The 24,512-nt window shown below is 37.2% G+C and overlaps 1 protein-coding gene across 3 annotated transcripts; it reads left to right on the top strand.

The window, feature by feature from the left end:
- The first annotated feature begins 28 nt into the window (after positions 1-28).
- On the top strand, positions 29-23,220 carry NAA50 (N-alpha-acetyltransferase 50, NatE catalytic subunit). 3 transcript variants are annotated; one of them, XM_058555810.1, is made up of 6 exons: positions 3,149-3,490; positions 16,793-16,799; positions 17,417-17,553; positions 17,973-18,092; positions 18,536-18,602; positions 19,644-23,220. In XM_058555810.1, exons 1-6 carry the CDS (start codon positions 3,364-3,366, stop codon positions 19,819-19,821), a joined length of 636 nt encoding a protein of 211 aa, XP_058411793.1. In that variant the 5' UTR covers positions 3,149-3,363; the 3' UTR covers positions 19,822-23,220. The 3 variants fall into 3 exon arrangements, with proteins under 3 accessions (XP_058411792.1, XP_058411791.1, XP_058411793.1); XM_058555809.1 differs by lacking the exons at positions 3,149-3,490; positions 16,793-16,799 and adding an exon at positions 29-300 and having other exon boundaries at positions 17,420-17,553; XM_058555808.1 differs by lacking the exons at positions 3,149-3,490; positions 16,793-16,799 and adding an exon at positions 30-300.
- The last annotated feature ends 1,292 nt before the right edge of the window (positions 23,221-24,512 follow it).

Below are 24,512 nucleotides of genomic sequence, written 5' to 3'. Positions count from 1 at the left end.
TCACAGCGCGGCGGCGGGTCTGGCTGGCGGCGGCGGGCGGGAGCCGAGTGCCCTGTGTGCACGTGTGGAGGAGCGGCGGCCCCAGCGCGGCGGCGGAGACACCCCCGCCCCCTCCGGAGACGCAGGGCTGCGCTCGACTCTCGCGGCTTCGGTCACCCGCTCAGCTCCCTGTCCTCGGCGAGGAGGCCGGTTGTGGGGTTGAGTGGCCCGAGCGGAGGGCGCGGAGAGCTCAGGGCGGCGACGACGACGGCGTTGATAGCGGTGGTAACAACGGCCTCAGCGGGCGGGGAAGATGAAAGGGTGAGGAAGGGCAGCGGGGCAGGGCCCGGCCGGCGGGGGAGCGCGGCTGCGGAGGCGGGAGAGACTCGGGGCGAAGAGCCGGCGGAGACGGCTGGGCTCTCCGCTCGCGGAGGGGGCGGAGGCTCGGCGCGGGCTGTTGGCGGGCTGAAGGGCCAGCGGGGGCAGGACCCGGGGACCCAGGGCTTCGGCCCGGAGGACAGGGGTGGCTTGAGTGGAGACTAGCAGCCGAGTGGGGCGACAGGGAAAAGCCGTGTGACTCGTCTGGGGCCTCCCCCGGGAGCGGACGGCTGAGCCACCCGGCCCGCCACTCAAGCGGAGTGGGCTGGTTGTCCTCTTCGGAGCCAGCCTGAGCCCGGGGAGCTGCGGTCTTGGACACTTTTCCGTTGGATTCACCCTGGGGAGCTGTGCCGAACCTTCTGGAGAGAGAAGGAATTGGAATCAAGAGCATGGGGATGAGTATTAAGAGCTAGTGACTCAACTGGATTTGGGTTGGGTCAGAGCGAGTGGAGGAGGGGGAGAGCGTGAGCGCTGTAGACTTGGGGTGCCAGAGTGTTTGAGGAAGTGATGCTGATCAGTAGGGGGAGCTCTCGCTCCAGTAGGTTGCTGTTGCCCCTGTGCTGTGAGGGGTCCATGGTGACTACGAGGCTTTCTTCAGGCCATTGGCAAAGTTAATAATTCTTTCACAGTTGCTTTCCTTCTTGTATAAAATTAGGGCTTATTTTGGCTCGACTATTTCCATTTGGATATCACCTATTAAATTACATACTGCTAAAATATTAATTACATAACACAGTGTTTTAAAATATTGCCTAACTTAGCCATTTCGGAGCTTGCGTTTATCCTCCCTGGAGAAAGAAATGGAATCTTATCAGTGTTAAAAGTTTTCAGAGATGCCTGAGTTTTTTCTATAGTAGCAAGTCCGTTAAAGAATTGTAACTATGTTTTGAGTTAGTGAAGCCTTTCAAACGTTTCAGCAGCCCTTTAGAGGGTGAAATAAAAGTCTTCGAAGTAATCTCATATTGCCTAAAACAAGGGTCTAAATATTATCTTGGAGGTCGCAGAAGAGGTCCAAGAAAGTTTAATTTGGCCTTAGATTTGTAACATGATTCCTTCCTCTGATTTTGCTTTAAATATTGGAAATTTGTTCTGATGTTGAATTGTATGTTTTGTATTAAAGTTTAGAAATCGTGAAGAAATTTTCACACTACCTGCATTGTTTCACATCAAGTTCTAAAGAATTCCAATCAGGATACTAATTTAGGGGTATGGGAAGTATTCGCCGCACGTAAATCGTGATCTCTGGGAAGTTTGGCTTATTATATATGATCCAATATAATTTGGCGAGATTTTTGGGTTTTTTTTCCTTGAGTATGGATGCTGTCTCTTACTCGTTTTTGTATTCTCATGGGCACTCCATACTTACTTGTCTTGTTCTGTTAAAGTAATAAAAATGAGGCTGAAGAGTTTCCCGTGTTGAGACTGTGCATGGATTTATAAAGGAGGGCCTCCAGGAAATTATTATGGATGTTTAGATCCAAAATCTTTGGTCCAGCTCAGTCTCACTAGGGTGTAATGTTCTTTCTGATACCTAATCTGGCAATAGAAATAGGGTCAAACAATGGTATTATTCACAGTCTACCTTAAGTTAATATACTCATGAGGCAATTATCTTTTTATTAAAATGGTTATTTATGTGTAACAACCTGATGGAGGCAAATTCCCAGAAATGAGTAACCGGCCAAATTTAAAGGAAATTCATAGTTACTGAATCTGTACCTTATGCCAGCAACTATGCCTGAAATGAAGAGTGCTTAGGTCTAGTCCCATCACTTCTTATGATGGAGAGCTTAAAATTGTGTTCTTAATGGTAAACTTTTAAGATGATTTCACAGGAAATCCCTCTAACTTACCAGATGAGCTAATTACTAGCTAAGATGGGACTTTAAAAAATTTTTCACTTCTAAGTCTTGTATTTAAGGCACTGAACAAATGAAGACAATAGATATTATTTAAAATATTTTAAGGCTCTTGAATTCAGAGACTAGTATCACATTGCACAATGTGGTCAATGTTATAGTCCTGACTCTGATTTGGAAAGGCCTATGAAAATGAAACAGTGGTCCTAATTATATGGTTTTTGTATGAAATTTTACTTGCAAAGTGTTTTATAATGAGCTAAATAAACTATAAGTTGAATAGAAATACCTAAAATTGGAAACAAATGGAGAACTCCCAACTCTAAATCAATCTACTATTTAAATATTGTTTTATTTTGTTGCCTGTCATTTTGAAACTCTTTAAACTTACTATTTTATCTGCTTTTTCTTCATATTTTTACTTGCTTTTTCTTAGAGTTAGCAATAGGACATTCCATTTTATTGTCATGTATTTTCCTTTTCTCCATAGTAGATAAATTTCCGGTTATTAATTACTGCATGTATTTATATGCATGGTCTAGAAAGCTGAGGCATATTATGAAATGTTACTTACTTTGTACTGACTTTGCTTGTTTTTATGAACCAGGGACATTGTAGGTTGAATTTGTGCATGGTAAGCTGATTATTATTATCTGTTATTCCTCTCTAGGAGAGTGATATTCATACAAGAAGGTATGCCATACACAGCCATGACTGAGATGACAATGTAATTAGTCGATATAACAGAAAGTCAAACAGAATCCGTTTACCCTTCAATTGTAGTAAAGAAGTGTAAGTTAGTTGTAATAAAAATGTCTTTAACAAGATGTAAATACATGTGAACAAAGTAAAGATAGGAAAGTAGACAGCAATAATATAAATATCTTATATAGAACAGTGTAGTTTACTAATTGAAATGTTGAAATATAAGATTCTGCAGTCAGAAACGAATGTATGTCGAAGAACTCAGAATACTGGTTACTCTGACAGCTTATGGACTGGGAAGGGGCACAAAGGAGTTTTTTGAAGTGCTAGAAATATTTTGTATCTTTACCTTGGGTATTGATTACATAGGTGTATACATATGTAAAAATCATTAAACTGTAAACAAGATTTGTGCTCTGTACTATATGAATCTTATGCTTAAATGAAACAGGTTTTTTGTGAGGTTTATTATTGTTTTTGTCAGAAAAAAGAATCTGAAGTGGAATTCCAGAACTTTTGTAAACCTGCAATTCATAATCCTTGCTTCTGTGAAGCCAATAATTTGTGGGGTATTGATTGAGATATTGGATTTTAACAAATACTTTGTAATGTCCCCTTGCTATGTTGAGGTGAATTCATATAAAATATAACCTGCCTGTACCACAATTTTTAAAAAATCGATATAATGTCCTAAGTTATATAAAGGAGAAATAAAAGGAAAGTAAACTATAATAAGATATCTATTTCAATGTATAAATGATCAGATACAGCTACATCATAAATCATGAGACGATCAGATGTTTGCATCTATCTGTAAATAGAATCATTGTGTAATTTAGAAAGTATATCTGCTACCAGTACAGATGTGTGCATTGGTGACTAATGTGTTGCTGTCCGTGTTGTGATTTCTTCCCACAATTGTAGACAACTGTTGGTAAAGTTCTGAACAAAATGAAGAATAATCAAGAATTTCTGTGTTGGAAGAGATTTTTAAAGGCCATCCATATAAAGCATTATCTTTCAAAGCCATTGCTTTTGACAGACCAAACTGGTATCTATATTAAATTTCATTTTGCTACGTCCTCTATTTTCGCCTGTGGAAATCCTTTTAACTTAATTTTCTGTTCCAAGTATTAGCTATGGCTTCCAGCTTTGTGCCCTCTGAAAAGATATACCTTCTCAATTATTTAAATGGTTGTCCTTTTTTTTTTATCACAACCTACAGAAACCATTAGAATACCAGTAGTAACCAATAGAAACTCCCTTTCCATCATAGAAATGAGAATTGTGTGGATTATAGTTTAATAACCGCCAAATTATATAATTGTGCTATCATGGAACACTGCTTTCCCTTGACCTGTTCTCTTCCATTATCTCCTATTTATTCATTCAGTGCCTAACCTATTGGCAAAATGTTTAGTCCTGTCCTGTCCAATACAATAGTGACTAGCTACAGTTGGCTATTGAGCAGTTGAAATGTGGCTCATGTTACTGAGAAACTGAATTTTAATTAAAATTTTAATTTTAAATTAAAATTTAAAAACTGATACTCAAATTCCGTTGTTGGACAGTTTTTAAGTATGCTTGGAACAACTTGGATATATGAATCTACTGTAAATTTTATGAAATGTAAATACAGATCAGACAGTTCCAAGGAGAATTAACATTTGAATTGAGATGTGCTGTAAATGTAATACACACTGGATTTTAAAGACTTGGTATAAAAAAAGATTTACAAAAAGTAAAATAGTAATTTTTATTTTGATTACATGTTGAAATAATTTCACTGATTTCTTTTTGTCTTGTTGTATAGATAGAAAGTTTTAAATTACATGTATGACTGAAATTATGTTTCTATTGGACAGTTCTGTGGTAGACCCTGAAAAAACAAATTTGTCTAAAACGATCTCTTCTCTTATGATCTGGTTCCCAAATGGTAAATATTTCTAAATGTTTCAACTGTGGAGCAGCAGATAGTGTGTGGCTGTTTATACTTATGTGGTGAAGGATTCTGAGGCCATTCCTGGTTTTAGATTAAAATATTGTGATCCGGTCACCTTGTCTGCCATGGATGAGGAAGAGATACTTGAAAGTATGTATTTGCCTTTCCTGAGCTAGTACAACCTATATGCTACTCTGTCATCAATAAAGCTGTTCTTAAGGGAGAACCTTGTTTTCCAAGTCCAGAGGCTTTTCACAGTCCTCAATAGTGCTGTAGTGAATGCTTGTTTATAAAACTACTTGACACCATATCCTTTATTATTTCTTTTGGATAATTCCCTAGAAGTGAATTTTTTTGGATCAGAAGGTACTGGCTTTTTTAAAGCTCTGGTATTTGTTGCCAACTGACCTTCAGAAAGATAGCCGTTTATACTGCCAGCAGTGTATGAGAGCGTCCTTCTCTTCTCCAAGGGCTGATGGAGAAGGGGAGGGGCACTTGCAAGATCCTTAAAGAAATGGAGGAAGACATTGTGACTGCCATTTTTCAGCCATGGGTGGTATAAATTACCTTTGTCTGGAATGAGGGGCATACATGAGCATTTGTAAAATGATAGAAATAAGTAAGTTTCTTTACAAGTTGGTTTTGAGGACATATTCATATATAGCCTTAACTCTAGTTTTACTTTGCCGATTAGGTGATAAATGGTATTTCTTTCCTTTTTTTTTTTTAATTTGATTACTTAGTGAAGTTGGGCATTTCCCACTTTTACTGGCCATTTGTATGTATATCTTTGTGACTTACCTGTTACTTGTATAACTTACCAGTTTTTAATTTGGATATTGGTTGCTTTTTGACTTCATATTACAAAACAATCAAAGAAATTGTTCTTTAGAAAATAGAGTTGAGACATTCAAACTAGTAAATATTGTCAGAGTGATGCCAATTTAGGACCCAGGTCATGAGAAAGAAAATTTTTTTGAAGGTGAGCTTGTTAAACTAGGGTAAGTAAGGAGTATATTTTGTGCTTTGGAGCATTTTAAACATTTCTTATTTCTCTTCCCAGAAAACTAAGGTATATTTAAAGATCTATCTGGATCTCCTTACCCCTGCCCCCAGTCTGTATAGTTTATTATCTGTAGCATAACTTATCTTCATAAAGGAGGTCGACTATAATGCAAAAAGCATTGAACTAAAAGCAGCCACATTTTATATAGTTCAATATGCTACTAATGATAGTTAGCAGTAGAGTCATTAATAAGTTTCTTGACCTCTGGTCTTTGGTTTCTTTGTTTTTAAAGAGAACAGCTTGAGCCTGAACAGGAGTAGCCAGAGATTTGAATTCATGTGCCAGTTCTAATCTGTTGATAGTATCTTTATCAGTATTTAATCTGTTGATAGCTTTGATGAATTCTCAGACTGTGAAAAAAGGTGATGTCATTGATTATTAATATCTACCGTGACTGCTGTGGCATGTCTGTCACTATTTGCTGTTTCTGGTCTCTGTCAGCTCTGACTTTCTATGATACCAAGAAACAAAACTTGGGAATCATATTTGAGTAGTTCTTTTTCAAACTTGCTTTCTTCATTTTGCTCTTGTCAGCCTTTTGAGACCTGCTCTCCCATTCCCCCCGCTTGAGGCACTTTCACTTTTTTCTATAGCTACCTGATATATGCCCTCCACAATTAAGTGCCTACTATATGCCAGGCAATAGATTCTCATTTTATCCTCACAACAGCTCTAAGATAGTATCCATAGTCTACTAATGAAAAAAACACAGAGATGAGCCAAGAAGGAAAGCTCACTTGGTGGATTCTGGGATTTTTGAGTAGTATTATATGACCAAAAAAACAATGGAGCAAGGAGGGAAGGCTAGGCCGGTGGCCACAGCTAAATGATGACGGGCTTTATGTGCAGGGCTGTTCGAGTTTCATTTAGTTGATTATGTGCAGCTATTGAAAGCTTTGAAGCAGAGAAGTAAAGTGATCTGATTTGTGTTTAGAAAGATTATTCTGACTGCGATGGCTTTGTCTCCTTGGCTCTATCTTATTCTTCTTCTTTAGGCTATGAGAATTTGGGTTGAAATGATGGCCTGAACCATACTGCTAAGAGAAAGAGTATAGGAACAGATTATGAAGATAGTTGGGAAGTAGAATTAACAAGGATTAAAATGAGACGTAAGAGTACATCTAAAGCTACTTTTCTGTATTGGATAAATGATGGGCCTGTTTATACAGATAAAGAATAGAGGTAGATGTTCTGATTTCCTGTGGAGAATGATGAGCTCAGTTTTTGATGTGTTGAATTTGAGATTCCTATAGAGACAACAAGTAAGCAGTTGGAAATATATGCTTGGATTCAGAGAGTTGCAAGGAAAAACATCAACGTTTAGGTGGTAGTAAGAGAGAAGCTGTAGTTAGGAAGGAGCTCTCCTAATTGAACATATGGATGACCATGGAAAAAATTTTCGAAGAATAATTTGATTCTTTTTAGGTTGTAACCTTGAGTAGATTGTGTCCAGATGTGTGTTTAGCAATTCTAGTACCCCACCACGTAATTGCTGAGACTTCTGCACACCTAAGGCTTGCCACAGGTTGGAGAGCTGGTCCACCCACCACCGCTTTTTTGATACCTACTAAACCTCTAGAACAGTGACTCAACCAGGGGCATATCTCCCACCCCACCCCACCCCAGACATCTGGTAATGTCTGGAGATATTTTTGGTTGTCACAGTGGGATGGGTACAGGCTAGAGATGCTGCTAAACATCCTATGGTGCTCTGGAAAGTCCCTTACAACAGAGAATTATCCAGCCCAAAATATCAAAAGTACCAGGATTGAGAAACTCTGCTCAAAAATCTAGATGAGATGAGAGAGAGCCCATCAGTTATATTAAGGGCCTAGAGATTCTTGGACTTAGTGAAAGTAATTTAGCAGTTCTTTGAAATATTTGAGGTCCTGTCCTAAAGTCCTGCCCCAGGTCTTGTAGTTCAGTAGAAGAGGTGGGGTGTGAAAATAAATGCGTATGGCGGTGCAGAGGTGCAGTGCCTTGGAAGGGTGCAAACAGTATTATAGTTCAAATGAGGTGGAAATTTCAGCAGGATGACAGGTTAAGGCCTCATAAGCAGTTCGTGTTTAAGCTTTGCTTTGATAAATGCTGAGTGGGCTTACTTTTAGGTTGAAGGAATTTGTACTTTAGAGGAGTCACTCTTTGATGTAATTTACTTGAACGCAAGAGTTTAGAACCTGATTACTGCTAGCTAAGGAAAAATTACCTACCCTCTAAGCCCCTTGAAATTTTTTATCAAAGGACTATGGGCGTACTTTGATCCTTGCTAAAAGACTTTTAAGTTTTATGCAAATGTCCTTTATTAGTACACCTTAGATAAGTGTTTGGGTTAGGTATTTCTCTCTCTCTTAATAACCTTGAGGAGTAAAGATGACTCCCTTGAGGGAAGCCATATGGTGTGGCTGATCTTGCACTATAAAGGGAATTCCTAGACATAGGCCTAATTCTGGCTTTATTCATAATTGGCTGTATAACTACAGGCACATCTGTCTCTGGGCTTCAGTTCCAACATCTGTAAAATGAAAAGGAATAGACCTAGTGGCTTCTAAGGTCCTTTCCAGGTCAAATATTCTGCAAAAGAAGTGATCGAGCAGTGAAAATTTTGTGCGAAGGTGTACCTAATACCCATCTAAAGTATAAATGGTTAGGCTTGAAGCTTTCTCTATACTTTGTTTTCTCTTTTTGCTATATAACTTAAAAGTCAGACTTTATAGAGAAAGACCCAATTTTGTGTAGTCATATCTCCATCTTGTGGCCTTTCAGAATATTGCTACTGAATTTTGTTTTTACAGTTATGGGCATAATTGACAATACCTTTAATAGCTAAAAACATTTGAGTGCCTGTTATCTGATGTTGCTGTGCTAAATACTTAATGTGCATTATGTCATTTTATCACACTGCTTGTTTTATAAGCCAAGGGTAAAAGTTTCCTACTACCATATTCTAAGTGCAAAGGTTGTATGACGTTTGACTAACAGACTAAACTTGTGGTGCTGAACCAAATTAATAGCTATGGGCTTTATAAAGTAGGAGCCAGATTTGTGTTTTCCAGATCTGAGGACTTGCTACACATACCTCTGAGCACTTTTGCCATATTAGTCTGTCCATCTTTTAGATCCTTAGTCTAAAAACTTCGGTATGAAGATGCATTGGGGGTTGTTATGGATTTGAGAAGAAAAATAACAATGTCACATGAATTTGATTGAGCTAAGAGAATAGTTTAGAGTCTTTAGTAGCTATCGTACTGTGTTCATTTTTTTTCAGCTAGGGTTGTAAACTCTAGTGCCAGCTTGGAACCAGGAAGCAAACAGATAAGGTAAATGAGTAAAACAAGAGGAGAAATGTAGGCTTTATGTAAAATCTTCTGACTTATTTAGCAACCAACTTAATCAAAAAAAAAAAAAAAAACTATTGAGTCAAATAGATGTGGCCATATGGTTAATTTAACTTTAGGCCAGAAATTTGAGGCTTATCTACAGAGTAGAGGTTTTAAACTGATAGTCTGCATTGTTAAATTATATTGAAATCTTATCTGAAGCAAACAGTGTAGTGATTAAAAACCCAGGTTTCAGAGTCAGGCGATTTGAGGTTGAGGCACAGCTCCTCAATACTAGCTGTGTCACACACATTAAAGCTATAGTCTAACATACTGTACTACTTGCATAGGGGAAGTGATTAACATTTTATGTGAAATCCACTCTAATTATATAGCATATTTTTTCCAGTGACCTATTCCACTTCTCTATGCCCATGTTTAGCCTCTATTTCCCTCACCAGACTCCTTGGATTTAGAAATTTACACACATGCACTGGGAAGTTTATTGATTTAGGTGGGTGTTAAATTTGTATGGTTAACGTAACAAGCTTAATTACAAAAGTAAAGATTCCAAGGTGAAATGTAGGAATCTGCATTTTTAACTGGCAAGGTGATTCTGGTGTATAGCCAGGTTTGGAATCCATTCTTGGATTTTGTGACCCTGCTTTGCCAGATTTTTTCCCTACTCTTGCAAATTGTTTCTCAGACATCTTTGTGGACTCCTGTTTTATACCCCTAAAATTCAAGTGTTCTTTTTGGTAGTTAATGCTTTTAGATGTTCTTCTCACTACCGACATTCTTGATAATGCAATCTGTTCCAATAATCAGCAGATGTACGTTATGCATTATTTGTATTCCAGGAAACAACTCTCAAAGTGATGTATTACCAAAGGGAATTCTTTTCTTTATGAGTTAAATTGATGTAAAAAGTCTACATGCATTCCCTCTATCTAATTGTTTTTATCTACTTAATACCAACACTGCTTCCAGTCACGTTAGGTAGCATTTAAACTACATTATATAAGTAATTTTTTTTTTAATGATCATTCTTACCTAAAAAATGTTTGGCAATAGTTTTAATGAAAACACACACACACGCATGTCAGGACGTGTAGCTGTTTATACCAAAGGCAGAGACTACAACAGACTATCCTGAGACTGCTGAATTTAGAAGGGGAGGTCTGTACCAGAATGGAAGGCTCAGTCTCATCCAGCTGTCACTCATCTGCAAACTGAAGGCTTGGTACAGCTGGAAATTGAGAAGTTGTGGTTTGCTAAAGATTTGAAGTTCTTGCCTCCTTTTACTTGTCCTTTCGAGTGGTAAAGAATAATAAGGCATCAAGTGGTTTCACTGTGAGTTTTAGTATCAAAAGTAATGTCTTTGTTCTTTCCCAGCCAAAGTAGCTACACAACTTAACTGCAAAGTACTGCACCTTGTAGTGCCTTATGTAATGAGTAATGTTTGTTTTACTTTGTGTGTGTGTGTGTGTGTGTGAGGAAGATCAGCCCTGAGCTAACATCTGTTGCCAATCCTCCTCTTTTTGCTGAGGAAGATTGGCCCTGGGCTAACATCTGTGCCCGTCTTCCTCTACTTTATATGGGACGCTGCCACAGAGTGGCTTGACGAGCGGTGTGTCGGTCTGCACCTGGGATCCAAACCCGAGAACCCCGGGCCACCGAAGCAGGGTGTGCGAGCTTAACCGCTATGCCACCAGGCCACCCGATTTTACTTTTTGTTATGGAAATTTTTAAACACATACAAAAGTAAAGAAAATAGTATAGCGCCCTCATGCATCCAATTCCAGTAAGTAGAATCAATTCCCATGTTGTTATTTCACCTCTGCCTGACCCATACTTTCCCCTATTCCTTTTTTGCCAGGGTACTGCAAAGGAAATCCTTGACATACTATCCCACTGTATCTGTAAATACTTCAGTATGAGTCTTTAACATAGAAGGACTTTTAAAAAAATTAAATAACTACAATACTGTTATACCTAATATCTTATGATCTGATACCTTGTCTGTATTTGGTTTATCTCATATGTTTTATAAATGTCTTTTAAAAATAAGCTTGGGGCCATCCCGGTGGCGTATCGGTTAAGTGCCTGTGCTCCACTTTGGCGGCCCCGGGGTTTGTGAGTTCGGTCCCAGGCGCACACTGATGCACTGCTTGTCAAGCCATGCTGTGGTGATGTCCCATATAAAGTAGAGGAAGATGGGCACGGATGTTAGCCCAGGGCCAATCTTCCTCAGCAAAAAAAAGAGGAGGATTTGCATTGGATGTTAGCTCAGGGCTGATCTTCCTCACAAAAAAATAAATAAGTTTGTTCAGGGCCATCCCCATGGCCTAGTGGTTACATTCGACGCGCTCTGCTTTGGTCGCCTGGGTTTGGTTCCTGGGTTGAGACCTACACCACTTGTCAGCAGCTATGCTGTGGTGGGGAGCCACATACAAAATAGAGGAAGATTGGCACAGACGTTAGCTCAGGGCTAGTCTTCCTCACCAAAAAAAAAAAGTTAAACATATTTGCCATACAACTCAGCAATCCCACTTCTAGGTATCTTACCAGAAAAAAACTAAAGCATATGTCCACACACAGGCTTGTATGCAGTATTCATAGCAGCATTATTTGTAATAGCCGCAAAGTAAGTACAGTTACAATGCCCATCAGGTGGAGAATGTATAAACAAAATGTGGTATATTCTATACAATGGAATACTATTCAACTGCTAACACATTACAACACGAATGAATCTCAAAAACAATATGCTGCATGAAAGAAGTCTAGTACAAAAGATCACATTTATTGTATGATTCCATTTATGTGAATGGCCAGAAAAGGCAAATCTATAGAAAAGAGAAAGTAGATTTAGTGGCTGGCTGGGGTAGGAAAGGGGATTTACTTAAGATGTGTACAAGGGATTTTGGGGGTATGATGTGAACATTCTAAAGCTGAATTGAGGTGATGGTTGCACAATCTAAATAGTCTAAAAATCATTGAATTGTATACTTAAAACAGGTGAATTTTATGGTATATAAATTATACCTCGAGAAAGCTGTTTAAGAGAAAAAGAAATGAGAAGTGTGTAAGGGTGGGGCTAGAGACACAAACTTGGAAGTTGGCAGCATTAAAGGCATAAGACTATGAGGTTGAGATCACCAAGAGAGTAAGTGTAGATAGGACAACCAAGTACTGTCTTGATGTGCGAGGCCCTCATAAAATGGGTTCTCCTTCCACTCCAACCGTAGCTTCCACATTTACACAAAGCACATTTTGTTTTACCATATCAAACTGCCTGTAGTTTTGGGGATACATCTTTGCTGTTTGTTCATGTTATACCCTCTCCTTAGGATGCATTTCTTGCTCTCCCATAGAACCAACTCCTAGTCATTCTTCACAGCCTTTCCCAGGATCACTTCCATTCTAGTATTATTTTTGTACTTTGTGTACATATACTATTACTAGCACATTGTATTATATATGCCTGTATTTCCTACTAGGTGTAAATGCCTTTGCATTCCAGGTGTTAGCACATAGATGTTCAAATATTTATTGAAACAGCTGATTTATGTTTGAATAGGCAACTGTTATGTTCATAACTCTAGAAAATTTTAGATTCACAGATAGAATTCTTAAAAGCTCTATTTAGTTTTCTAGTAGAGACTTGGCAATTTCTCTTAACTTTTAATTTTATTGACGTTTCTACATAGCCTTCTACGCTTATGCCTTTGATACTACACGTTCTTTGCTAAATTATATTTACAAGTTGATGGTATTACTCTGATATATTTAGAATATCCCCATCTTAAAATAATTCGGAGCTAAGTGATCAGGATTACAGGAGTATTCCATTTCAATCAGACGTATCATGTATCATGTTCTCGAGAGTTAAACTGTATTTGAAAGTAGATTTTGCTGACAGTTACATTTAATAGACACTTTGAAATTCTGTAACTAGCATATTCTGACAGTCTATTAATAATCAAACAATTTCTTAAACAGCTACCAAACAATATTCATAGTATCCCAATTCTGTTTTAAAATATGTATGTATACATGTGCATAGAAAAATATTGGAAGACTATATACATCAAATTTATTTCTGATCATAGTTTTACAGGATATTTTCACTTCCTGAGTCTTTTCTATGGTGATGGACTTTTTTTTTTTTTTTAAATCAAGACGTATGTTTTTTAATTAGGGAAAGATTAAAGCTACCTCTTCCCTAATGATTCAATATTGTGTTCTATATTGAGGCTTGATCTGCCCACCGTAATAGAAACTTTTTTAGTAGTTAACTTTTATTAGATTCAGTCTAGCACACTGCACCATAACCACCTTTTCTTCCTGTATGAAGTCAAGAAATACCTGGTTATTATCCTTTTAAAAATTATAAATATACTTGAAGCCTGGTAATTACCTAGAAATCATTCTTAAATTTTTAAAAACTAAAGTTCTGTCATTTATAATTTAGAAGCTTGACTTCCTAGATTCTCGAATTTTTCTTTGTTATTGTTTACTATTAGACTTTATAATGTAATTTTTCAATCAGTTTTGAAATATAGAGACTTTTTTAAAAGTGTGATGGAGTAATTTTTAAATGGCATGCTTTAATCAATATAAACTATATTCTATTTAAAATAAATTACTGCACCCAATTTGTGGTGCTATGCTAAGTTAAAGAATAGCATTATGCTAAGTAAAATAAGCCAGACATAGAAAGACAAATACTGCATGGTGTCACTTATATGTGGAATCTAAAAAAAAAAGTCAAACTCATAGAAGCAGAGAGTAGAAAAGTAGTTGCCAGCGTGGGGGACATAGGGAGAGGTTAGTAAAAAGGGTACAAACTTTCAGCTATAAGATGAATAAGGTCTGGGCCGGCCCTGTGGCTTAGCGGTTAAGTGCGTGCTCTGCTACTGGCGGCCCGGGTTCGGATCCCGGGCGCGCACTGACGCACCGCTTCTCCTGCCATGCTGAGGCTGCGTCCCACATACAGCAACTAGAAGGATGTGCAGCTATGACATAGAACTATCTACTGGGGCTTTGGGGGGAAAAAATAAATAAATAAAATTATTTTAAAAAATAATGAATAAGGTCTTAGGATCTGATGTATAACATGGTCACTATAGTCGATAGCATTGTGATTGTATAATTGAAATTTGCCTAGAGAGTAGAACTTAAATGTTCTCACATACCAAAAAAGATAAATATGTGAGGTTATGGATGTGTTAATTAACTAAATGGGAGGAATCCTTTAAAAAACATAGTGTACGTAAGATGTGATCCCTGAGTTTCAAGGGATCCTGTATTTTACAACATAACAGTATCTGCAGATTTAAAAAAAAAAAAAACCTGTAAGTAATAGATGGTGGGTAAGTGAGCCCAGTAGATTTTAATCAGTAAAAGGTTTTGAGTGAAATGTCATGTAGTTCAGCCTTAAAGAAGAGAAAGTCAAGGTGTGCTTTAATGAAGAGCGGAGTTGTTCTGTGAATGAGACGTAACCTAGTTAAAGAAGACATGAATCTCACCAAGAGAATTTGTTTTAGTTGTCATATACTTGGGAGAAGGCCATATTTACTCATGTGGCTAGGAGTTGGAAGAGAATATAACAAAGAACTCTCTATATTTTTTACTAAGATGTTTGCATGTTGAAAATTTGTGTGGCTGCTAAGAAACTCAGTATGCTCAGATTTTAAGACGACGTACAAGATATACAGGGGTGGTTGGTCACAATAAATAATAAAAAACAGCATAAAAATAGATTAATTGAGGCAGGAAGGCTAAAGTTCCAAATAAGCATAGCGTCTCTAGTCAGGTTTTTTTTTTCGTTTATCTAAATTTTAACATTTGAGAGAATATTGTTTTAAAAATTACCTACAATTTTTTTTCTATTTTTTTCTTTTCTTTTTTTTTTATGCTGAGGCAGGTTTGCCCTGAACTAACATCCACTGCCAATCTTCCTCTTTTTGTATGTAAGCCGCCTCCACAGCATGGCCACTGGCAGACGAGTGATGTAGGTCCACACCTGGGAACCTAATCACTAGGCCGCTAGGGCCAGCCCAAAATTACCTGCAATTTTGACCATACTTTTATTTATTTATTTATTTATTTTTTGTGAGGGAGATCAGCCCTGAGCTAACATCCGTGCTAATCCTCCTCTTTTTTTGCTGAGGAAGACTGGCTCTGAGCTAACATCTATTGCCAGTCCTCCTCCTTTTTTTCCCCAAAGTCGCCCAGTAGATAGTTGTACGTCATAGTTGCACATCCTTCTAGTTGCTGTATGTGGGATGCGGCCTCAGCATGGCCGGAGAAGCAGTGCGTCAGTGCGCACCCGGGATCCGAACCTGGGCCGCCAGTAGCGGAGCGCATGCACTTAACTGCTCAGCCACTGGGCCAGCCTGACCACACGTTTTTTTGAATATGCTTTCAAACATTTTTCTGTATGTGTTAACAAAAGTTGGATCATATTTTTTTATGTACATAATTAGAATATACTTTTCTCCCCACAAAACAGTATATCAACAACGTCTTTCTGTGCTAATAATATAAATGTATCGTGCTTTATTTGACCAGTCCCCTACAGGTGAACACTCAGATTTTTCTCTTATTTTTCTTTTTTGCCATTATAAAAGTGTGATGATTAACACTCTTGTTTAGTCTTTTCCCCAACGGAGATTTTTCAAAACCTGTGTGCATATGAGGCAAACAATTAGGGTGTATTGTTTGTATTTCCCTGCTGTTGACTAATGCCATCTTGATCTGGAACTAGCGCCACATGAGTAGGACCTACATCTTTTTTTTTTTTTTTTTTTTTTTGGTGAGGAAGATTAGCCCTGAGCTAACATCTGTTGCCAATCCTCCTCTTGTTGCTTAGAAAGATTGGCTCTGGGCTAACATCGTGCCCATCTTCCTCTACTGCATGGCTTGATAAGTGGTGCGTAGGTCCGCGTCTGGGATCTGAATGTGCGAATCCTGGGCTGCCAAAGCGGAGCATGCGAGCTTAACAACTACGCCACTGGGCTGGCCCCAAGACCTACATCATTTTCTGGCTACTTGGTTGGCATCGGATTGTTTTATTTTTGAGCTTGTTATTTTGATTTGGTGTTCTTTTCTTTAAATGTTTTTATCTCCCACTGTTAATAATTTTTAAGAAGGCAAATAAGGTATATAAGCAACTCTACTAATGATAGTGCTAGTAGTAATAGGAAGAAAAAATGTGTGTAGATGCTATTTTGGTGTGTCTTTTCACATTTGATCATCCTTTAGCTTATAGTAGTGAAATTGACTTCAGCTATTAAAAATTCCTTATGTTGACAGCTCTACAGGCAAAACAACTTTGTTACTATGAGTTGGAAACCGTTTAGCTTTAATCCCTTTTCCCATGGAACCAATTGTTTTGATTACATATGGTTTCTTAGAAATGCTACTGTTGCATTCTTGATAAGTAGTTTTCAAACTGGGGTTTTGGTTGTTTTTTTTTCCCCCCTCCAAAATGTGGATTCCCTTGTTCTATTTCCAGAGATTCTGCTTCTGAAGATAGGGGTGGAGTCCAGGAGTCTGGATTTTGAATACCACCCCATGTGACTGATGTGGTTGGTTCCCAGCTCAGTGAATACAATGTACATAATTTTTGCATATTTGGATTATTTTCTCAGAATAAATTCCTAGAGTAGGATTGCTTAGACAAAGGAGGTGTGCTTTTTTAGGCTTTTCGATACATAGTGTTAGATTGTCTTCCAGAGACATTGTATCTGTTTACAGTCCCCTCCAGCAGAGTATGAAAATCCCACTTGCCACCCCCTTGCCAATATTAGGTATAATCAGTTTTTTTAATCGGTAATAGATGTCTTGAAGTTTTTTCTGAGCTGCAAGCTTCAAGAAAAATTTTGGCATTTGTGTAGAATATTATTCTGGCCTAATTAGTAATTGTTGTTTACTATATTTGTCTCTAAATGTATACAGTTATATGAAACCTATTAGTTGAATCTGAATGGAATGGCTGGCAAAATCTGCTTTTAAATGGTAATCTGCTTTGGAATATAAAGTCACTATGAAAGGGTTGAGTTTATCAATCATGAAAAAAAGACTTGATACTCTTTTAAGATGTTCATCTTAAAAGATGAAGCTAATTATATTTTATTGAGTACATTTTGGTTTGTTCCAGTAGCCGGATCGAACTGGGAGATGTGACACCACACAATATTAAACAATTGAAGAGATTAAACCAGGTCATCTTTCCAGTCAGCTACAATGACAAGTTCTACAAGGATGTGCTGGAGGTTGGCGAGCTAGCAAAACTTGGTATAATATGTTTTTTTCCTCCCTTCATTTGTTTATTCATGTTCTTGACCCTCAGTTTTTAATATTAGAGCAGAAAGAATTAATCTCCTTATTTTAGAGGTGAGGAAATGGGGTGATCCAGGTTCTGACAAAAATCTCAGAGAAATCAAGATAAAATATTCGAATTTTAAAAAGAAATGCTAAATATCTTTTCTTATTTAGTGTATGCCTGTTTGTTTTCACATATTTAGCTTTACTCTAAAGGAGGCTTAAATTCCTAAGAATGTGTAGGAAGTTTTTGAGGCTATTGATATTCAGAATAGTTGATAAGGTTTAGTGCTGATAGCAACAATTTAGTCCTTATAGAAGGGAAAGAAAAGATTGAATAAAATGTGTTATTTTGTCTGTTAAACTTTATATCTTTGTATTTTCCGTGGCAGCCTATTTCAATGATATTGCAGTAGGTGCAGTATGCTGTAGGGTGGATCATTCCCAGAATCAGAAGAGACTTTACATCATGACACTAGGATGTCTGGCACCGTACCGAAGGCTAGGAATAGGTAAAATTATTCGTGTTTTTTAAATTTCCTCAAAGAAACATAAATACATTGTTACTGCTCCTGACCCAGTAAGTCAAACCATTTCTTTTGCGAATACTGGGAAAAGATTACTGAATTCTATAAGATAAGGTGAAAAAAACAATTGTTATTTCTGACATAATTCAGTTGGAAGCCCTATATAGATTTGTTATTGGTGTCTCTTTGGCTTTTTCTGTTTTCCTTCTAACTGGAAAGTCTTGTATATAAACATTACTTTGCTGTTAGCAGTTTTAAATGTAACATAGGTAGTGCAGAGAGAGAACAAAATTTTGGAAAATCAGGATGTCTAGTGTTTACCTCATAAATTCTGTTAGGACTTAGTAAGTGTTAAGATAGTGGTTAGATTTGTAATTTAAAAATTGATTTTTATGAGATTACTTATTTGTTGTTTGTCTTGTTGATAGGAACTAAAATGTTAAATCATGTCTTAAACATCTGTGAAAAAGATGGCACTTTTGACAACATCTATTTGTAAGTAAAATTATATTTAGTGTTCTTATCCAAAGAGTTTAATGAATTGGGAATAGAAAGCTTTGCTAGAAACTTTAAAATCTGGTCACTTATTTCATTGTATCTTTTCGCAACACCATGAAAGTATTGGTTATGAAATTTTGTTTTGTTTTAATAAATAGATAAGGAACTTGAGATAAAACATTTTCATTTTTGCTTTGTTACTTTGGGGTGGGACCTCCAAAGTCACAGAGATGAAACCAAGATTAAAACTCAAGTCTTCAGAATTTAAGAATTAATACCATTAATGCTACTTTTCTCATGCCATCGTTTGCACTTTTGTCTTTTGTTCAAGGCTCTCAGTGACGTGCTCATTGGTGGTAGAGTTGAATCATCAAAATCAGAGAGTACATAGCTGGTATCGTAAGATACCTCAGATTAAGACCCAGGCTAAGATCACAACTATGGATTGTTTATAATATAAATATTAAGATTATTCTCATTTTCACTTTGGCGGTAGGAGAGATTAAATCATGTAATGCTATTTTGGGGAGTAATTGAGAAAGCTCAAATTATTTTCAAAATACATCTTTTTCTTTTAATCAGTCAGAAGGAGGATATATTCAGGCATTTGAGACCCTAGTTGTGTTTTTTTTTTAAGCATTTTTTTCTGCATGTGTTAATATCATCTTTGAGTTATCCCTACGGTTATTTACCCATTTATAATTATATGAATCTTTTCTTCCCTTGCAATAAAAGATATTGTGATAGCTAGGGTATTTTATCCTTTGTTGATTGTAAGAGTAAACACTATTCCTGAGTCTCCTAATCTCAGCCCATCTGTCTTGCAAATGTAAGAGTTAGGTTAAAAGTGTAAATTTGTCATCAAAAGGTTTTCTGAAATCAATACCTAATCTTTGTTGATTACTAGTAATTGTAAAGAGCATCTAACAAATGTCTGCAGTATTCCAGCTCCAACCAATTTGAAGCTATCTGTGGAGAACACATAAAAGCAGATGAAATCTTAAATTTTTTTTTCTCTGTTACCCCTTTCTACCTCAGGCATGTCCAGATCAGCAATGAGTCGGCAATTGACTTCTACAGGAAGTTTGGCTTTGAGATTATTGAGACAAAGAAGAACTACTATAAGAGGATAGAGCCCGCAGATGCTCATGTGCTGCAGAAAAACCTCAAAGTCCCTTCTGGCCAGAATGCAGATGTGCAAAAGACAGACAACTGAACAGATTACAAATGAACTTTCTTGCACTTGCTTGTCACCAAATAAAAGAGAGGCCCATTGATTTTTTTCCCCCCTCTTTCTTTTAAAGCTTCCCCCCCTCCTAGTTCTTGTTTTTCCTCCTTTCTTTTCTTTCCTTTCCTCAAGAGTTCTAATACTTTGAGGAATTTTAAAATTAATCATGTTTGGATGGTTTTAGTTCTCTTATTTTTGTGAGGTAGTTTGATTGTAGGAAGGAGAAGGTATAGATCTGTTTAGTTTTACGGTTAAGATATACGGTCCCAAAAATTTGGGTGTTGATTTCAAATTTTTTTAGCTTTTTTTTATGTCCTGCTTTCACATTGAAGGGCAGAGCCTACAAAATATTGTATATTTCAAAAGAACAAAAAGCAGCAGCAGCAATATCTTGTTCTCTAATTCATAGACAAGTTTAGTGTGTTGTGGTACTTTGGGTTTTTCAAGACTGTGGGATACTAATCCCTAGACATTGCCTTCACTCCACCTTTTGTCCTTCTGAGTACTATCTCAGGAGTTGGACCATTGTTATCCTTGTAAGAAATACTAAGCTTATTTTGTTTTTTTAAGCAATTATTTCTTCCTCGCTGGTGGCTGAGGGTGGGTGGGACAGTTTGGGTAGGTAATGTTATACTTTGGTCTCAGTATTTGAGTTAAACTGCTTTTTGCTAACGAGTGGGCTGGTTGTTAGCAGGTTTCTTTTTCCTGCTGTGGATTGTTATTAGTGGCATTAACTTTTAGAGTGTGGGCTGGTGAGATTAATTTTTTTTAATATCCCAGCTGGAGATATGGCCTTTAACTGACCTAAAGAGGTTTGTTGTAATTTACTTTTTTTTCCTGTCCTTTTTCTTTAGTAAACCCACAATAGTTAGTCTAACCTTAAAAATGGAGTTGATGTCCTTATAGGTCAATACCCCTAAATAAATCTGAAGCAGGTGTTGTCTCTTGGACATATTAAAAAATACCTAAAAGGAAGCTTAAATGGACTTGTGGCACAATAAATGCATTTAATGTCAGCTAATGCAGGCTGTTAAAAGTGTGGCCACTGAGCGTTTGATTGTATAGGAAAGAATATCTAGACAGTATTTTTGAGAATAACATAGCTGTACTATTGCTTATCTGTTGGAGAATATCCCAGATTTGCTTACATTCTGTGCCTATGATATTGAGTTTAAGGATTTGGGGGAGGGGGAATTGTTAAACCTATTGCTTCTATTCTTGGAATAGTAGAAGTCTAGAAGTGTTAATTACACAAGTGTCACTGTGACCTCCTCTACTGACAGGGCTGGGTTTTGCCAGATCATTTTCTGGCACATAGAGAGTGGCTTTGATGGGTTGATAACTTTTTATAAGATAGGAGACATCTGAGATTTTCATGTTTATATTTTCCTCCATAGTCCCATCTCCAATGTTTAAAATTTTCTAGATTGCCAATACTGGAGGCCTAAGAAGTGTTCTCATTAGACTTTAAAACAATGCACAGGGCTTGAATTTTCTCTCATTTGACTTTAAAGAAGGTTTGATTCGTAATATTTATGCTCTTAAGTAAATTCTGGTATTAATGTCTCATCTTTCCAGTATATTAAATGACATAATTACTTTACACAATGTTTATGCACATTTTATAATCTTAAGTTCTTATTTGAGAATGTGAAAGGATAAAGTCCAGTAGACTTCAACAGTCTTAATTGAGTGCCAAGAATAATATAGAAAAGGAAGATAATTGATGAATGAATTTATAGGGTTGTAATCTTAAGATAGTAAAAATGTAGAAAGACCATGCTGGTTTCTTGGGTATCAGTTTCTTAAGCAGTCCAAATCCAAGCTTAGAAGAAAAGTTGAGCATTAAGCACCTTTACAAGCTTCATGGATAAGGTTCAGCTTGCTCTTGCCAAGACAAGAGTGCTTGAGTTACAGAGGCATAATTAGTTTGAAGAATTCAGCCTTTTTGTAAACTTCCAGATATGAAAATAGATTTTGATATATAATCGAGTTTTCTGAGATGCCACTGCCTCTATTTCTATAACCATTTCACTTGGACTATCTAATCAGTCCTATGAATGTATCCCTTAATGTGGTTATTGGAAACCAAATAGCTGCCTCATGACAATTAAGTACACGTTATTTAAGGAGGAAGAAATATTAAATTTTGAATTGAGTGTGTAGGCTCCCTATCATTATAGTGTTTCTTTTTCCACACTAGTCAATGACTTTAATTTGTAAATGTTTGTAAAGGGTTAATTGTCCTATATCAAACTTGTATTGAATAATTCCATCCACTTATGGAGGCAGAGGGTGTAGAAGAGGTAGAAGCTGGAGGCTAGTTCATATGCCTGTGAGTCAGTGAAGACAGAAATAATGTCCCGTGTTGAGTTAGTTATTTTGAAATATAAAAATTATCGTTGAGGTAAAACAGTTCTATTAACTGGAAAATCACAGTATCTATCCATCATATTTTTCAGGACAGATAGTTTTTATTGTGAGAATAGGTAAAAATTATATTGTATGGTAATTGCATTTAGGTTCTGAAGAAAAGAATCTGCAGAGAAATCTATGCAATACATAATTTGTCCAGATTAGTTTTCATTTGGGGAAAGAAGTTCTGAAATATCCCCAAAACAGTTTACTCATCAATTGAAAAGTCCTCCAAAAACAGAACTATTGGGAAACCGTGGTATGTGGGGTGGAAAAGAAAAGCTCCCTCAGTTTTTTGGAGGGAATAACTTTAAAAATACTTAAATGGCTAAGTTTACTTGGTGCAGTTAAGAATTAAACTTGTTGATTTTAACATTGCTGTTACATCTGAAATAAACTTATGTGATGTCTAGTAGTAATCTGTGGTGTCTGGTAAATGTCAAAGAAAACCCTGCATTTGTCAAGTTCTGAGATCAGCAGCTTGTGTAGTTGTTAACTGTTTTATTTACTTTCACGGTTCTTTAAAATCTAACTTAAAACTAATTGAACTAAGCCAAGTTAATCAAGGACTCCTAATTCACGCCTTTTGGAACTTGCTAGAAACACTGCCCAGTATCTGCAGTTCAGTCCCAATGAGTGAAAAATAAGATCCAAGGAGCTGTCTTAGTACTGCTGTATTTTGAATGTAAGTGTTAAAAACACCTGACACTTTAGGCTGTGATCTAATTAGTAGTGTGCATTGACTACAGATAGTGGATATTCAATATTTTTTTACTTTTGTTAGCAGTGAGGGAGGAATTTAGTAGTTCTGTAAGTTGAGAATTGCTTTTTAAGTTTTTTTCTGAATGTCAAACATGAATTTAAACTTTTGTCTTTAACAAAATTAACTCAATACTTAATATCTTAGTCAAAAGCGTTGTGATTGCAATTTTATTTATTCCATTCAAGAAACAATGAGTGATCTTTGCCTGATGTGTGTTAATTATTACTGTGTAGCACATCATCCCAAAATTCAGCAGCTTAAAACATCAAACGTATTGTTGCCCACAGTTTCTGAGTCAGGAATCCAGGAACAGCTTAGCTGGGTCCTTCTGGCTTGAGGTCTCATCATATTGCAGTGAAACTCTCAGCCAGGGCTACATCATCTTGAAGGCTTGACTAGGGCTGAAGCAACCACTTCTAAGATGGCTCACTCACTTGGCTGTTGGAGGAACTCAGTTTCTCACTCTGTGGGTGTCTTCAGAGGGCTGCCTGAGTGATAACTGGTGTCTGGTTTACCCCGGAGTGAGTGATCCAAGAGAGTGAGCAGAAGCCATACTCTTGTATAACCTCTCTTGGGCAGTGACATACCAGTTACTTCACCTGTAATACAGGGAGGTGGGGATCAGTGGACCTGGCTACCACATTATGCTTGGAGAAAATGTTGAGTTTCGTTGACAACCAAACCAACGTAGTTGGGAAGGTTCTGTTGTCTTCCTCTCTGAGGGGCTTAGTTTCCTAAATGAGGGTTAGAAAGCACTGCACTTGACCATTGTTCAGGATGTAAAAGAAATAGGGAGTGGGCCTACAAGTTCTGCTCTTATGGTTGGTGTTTCCACTGGATGTGGTGTAGACTAAACTGTCTCCCAGGTTGATGCTTTTCTAGCTGGGTGCTCTGAACATTCCTGAGAAGTTGGGTCCTGTACAGAGTAGGAGTGGTGAGCCTCTTGAGAGTTTTTCAGAGTAAATCATACAGGGACAGGGTCTTTTTTGGACTTCCCTTACAAGGCTGTACCGCAGGAATTTAGTCCTCATTTGTGATACAGCCAAGTAACATGGCCAAATGGAAAAAAGGACTTGAGTCAGATTTTTAAATGTTAGGTGTAGTTACCTGGATAGAATGTTGAGGAATGTGAAGTCAGAATAATCTGTTACTGGGGCAGAAATTCTTAACCTTTCTAGTTCTCTAAATTTAAAACACTTGCTTTCTTAGGTAAAAATTGTTTATCTAGAATCAAAGTCTGCTTCAGAAATAGTTGGGAGCATAAAGTTAAATAATTTAGAATTTAAATCTCAAAGAATTATGGCCTGTTTCATATTCATTTGTGATGGAAGCTTAAATCCAACATTTGGGAAGATACCCTATTGGGAGGGAATATTTTGGAGTTTGTGAATTTTGAATTGGAATTCCTGATTTACTGAAACTAATTTGCCACATAGCTGAATTTCATCCCAGTTTTACTCTCTTTGCTGTCCTCAAGACATCTGAATTTATAAAGGATCTA

The sequence above is a fragment of the Diceros bicornis genome, chromosome 15 (assembly GCF_020826845.1).
Source record: "Diceros bicornis minor isolate mBicDic1 chromosome 15, mDicBic1.mat.cur, whole genome shotgun sequence".
NCBI lineage: Eukaryota > Metazoa > Chordata > Mammalia > Perissodactyla > Rhinocerotidae > Diceros > Diceros bicornis.
The sequence above is the reverse complement of the archived record's forward strand: the minus strand, read 5'-3'. Positions and strand labels throughout refer to the sequence as shown.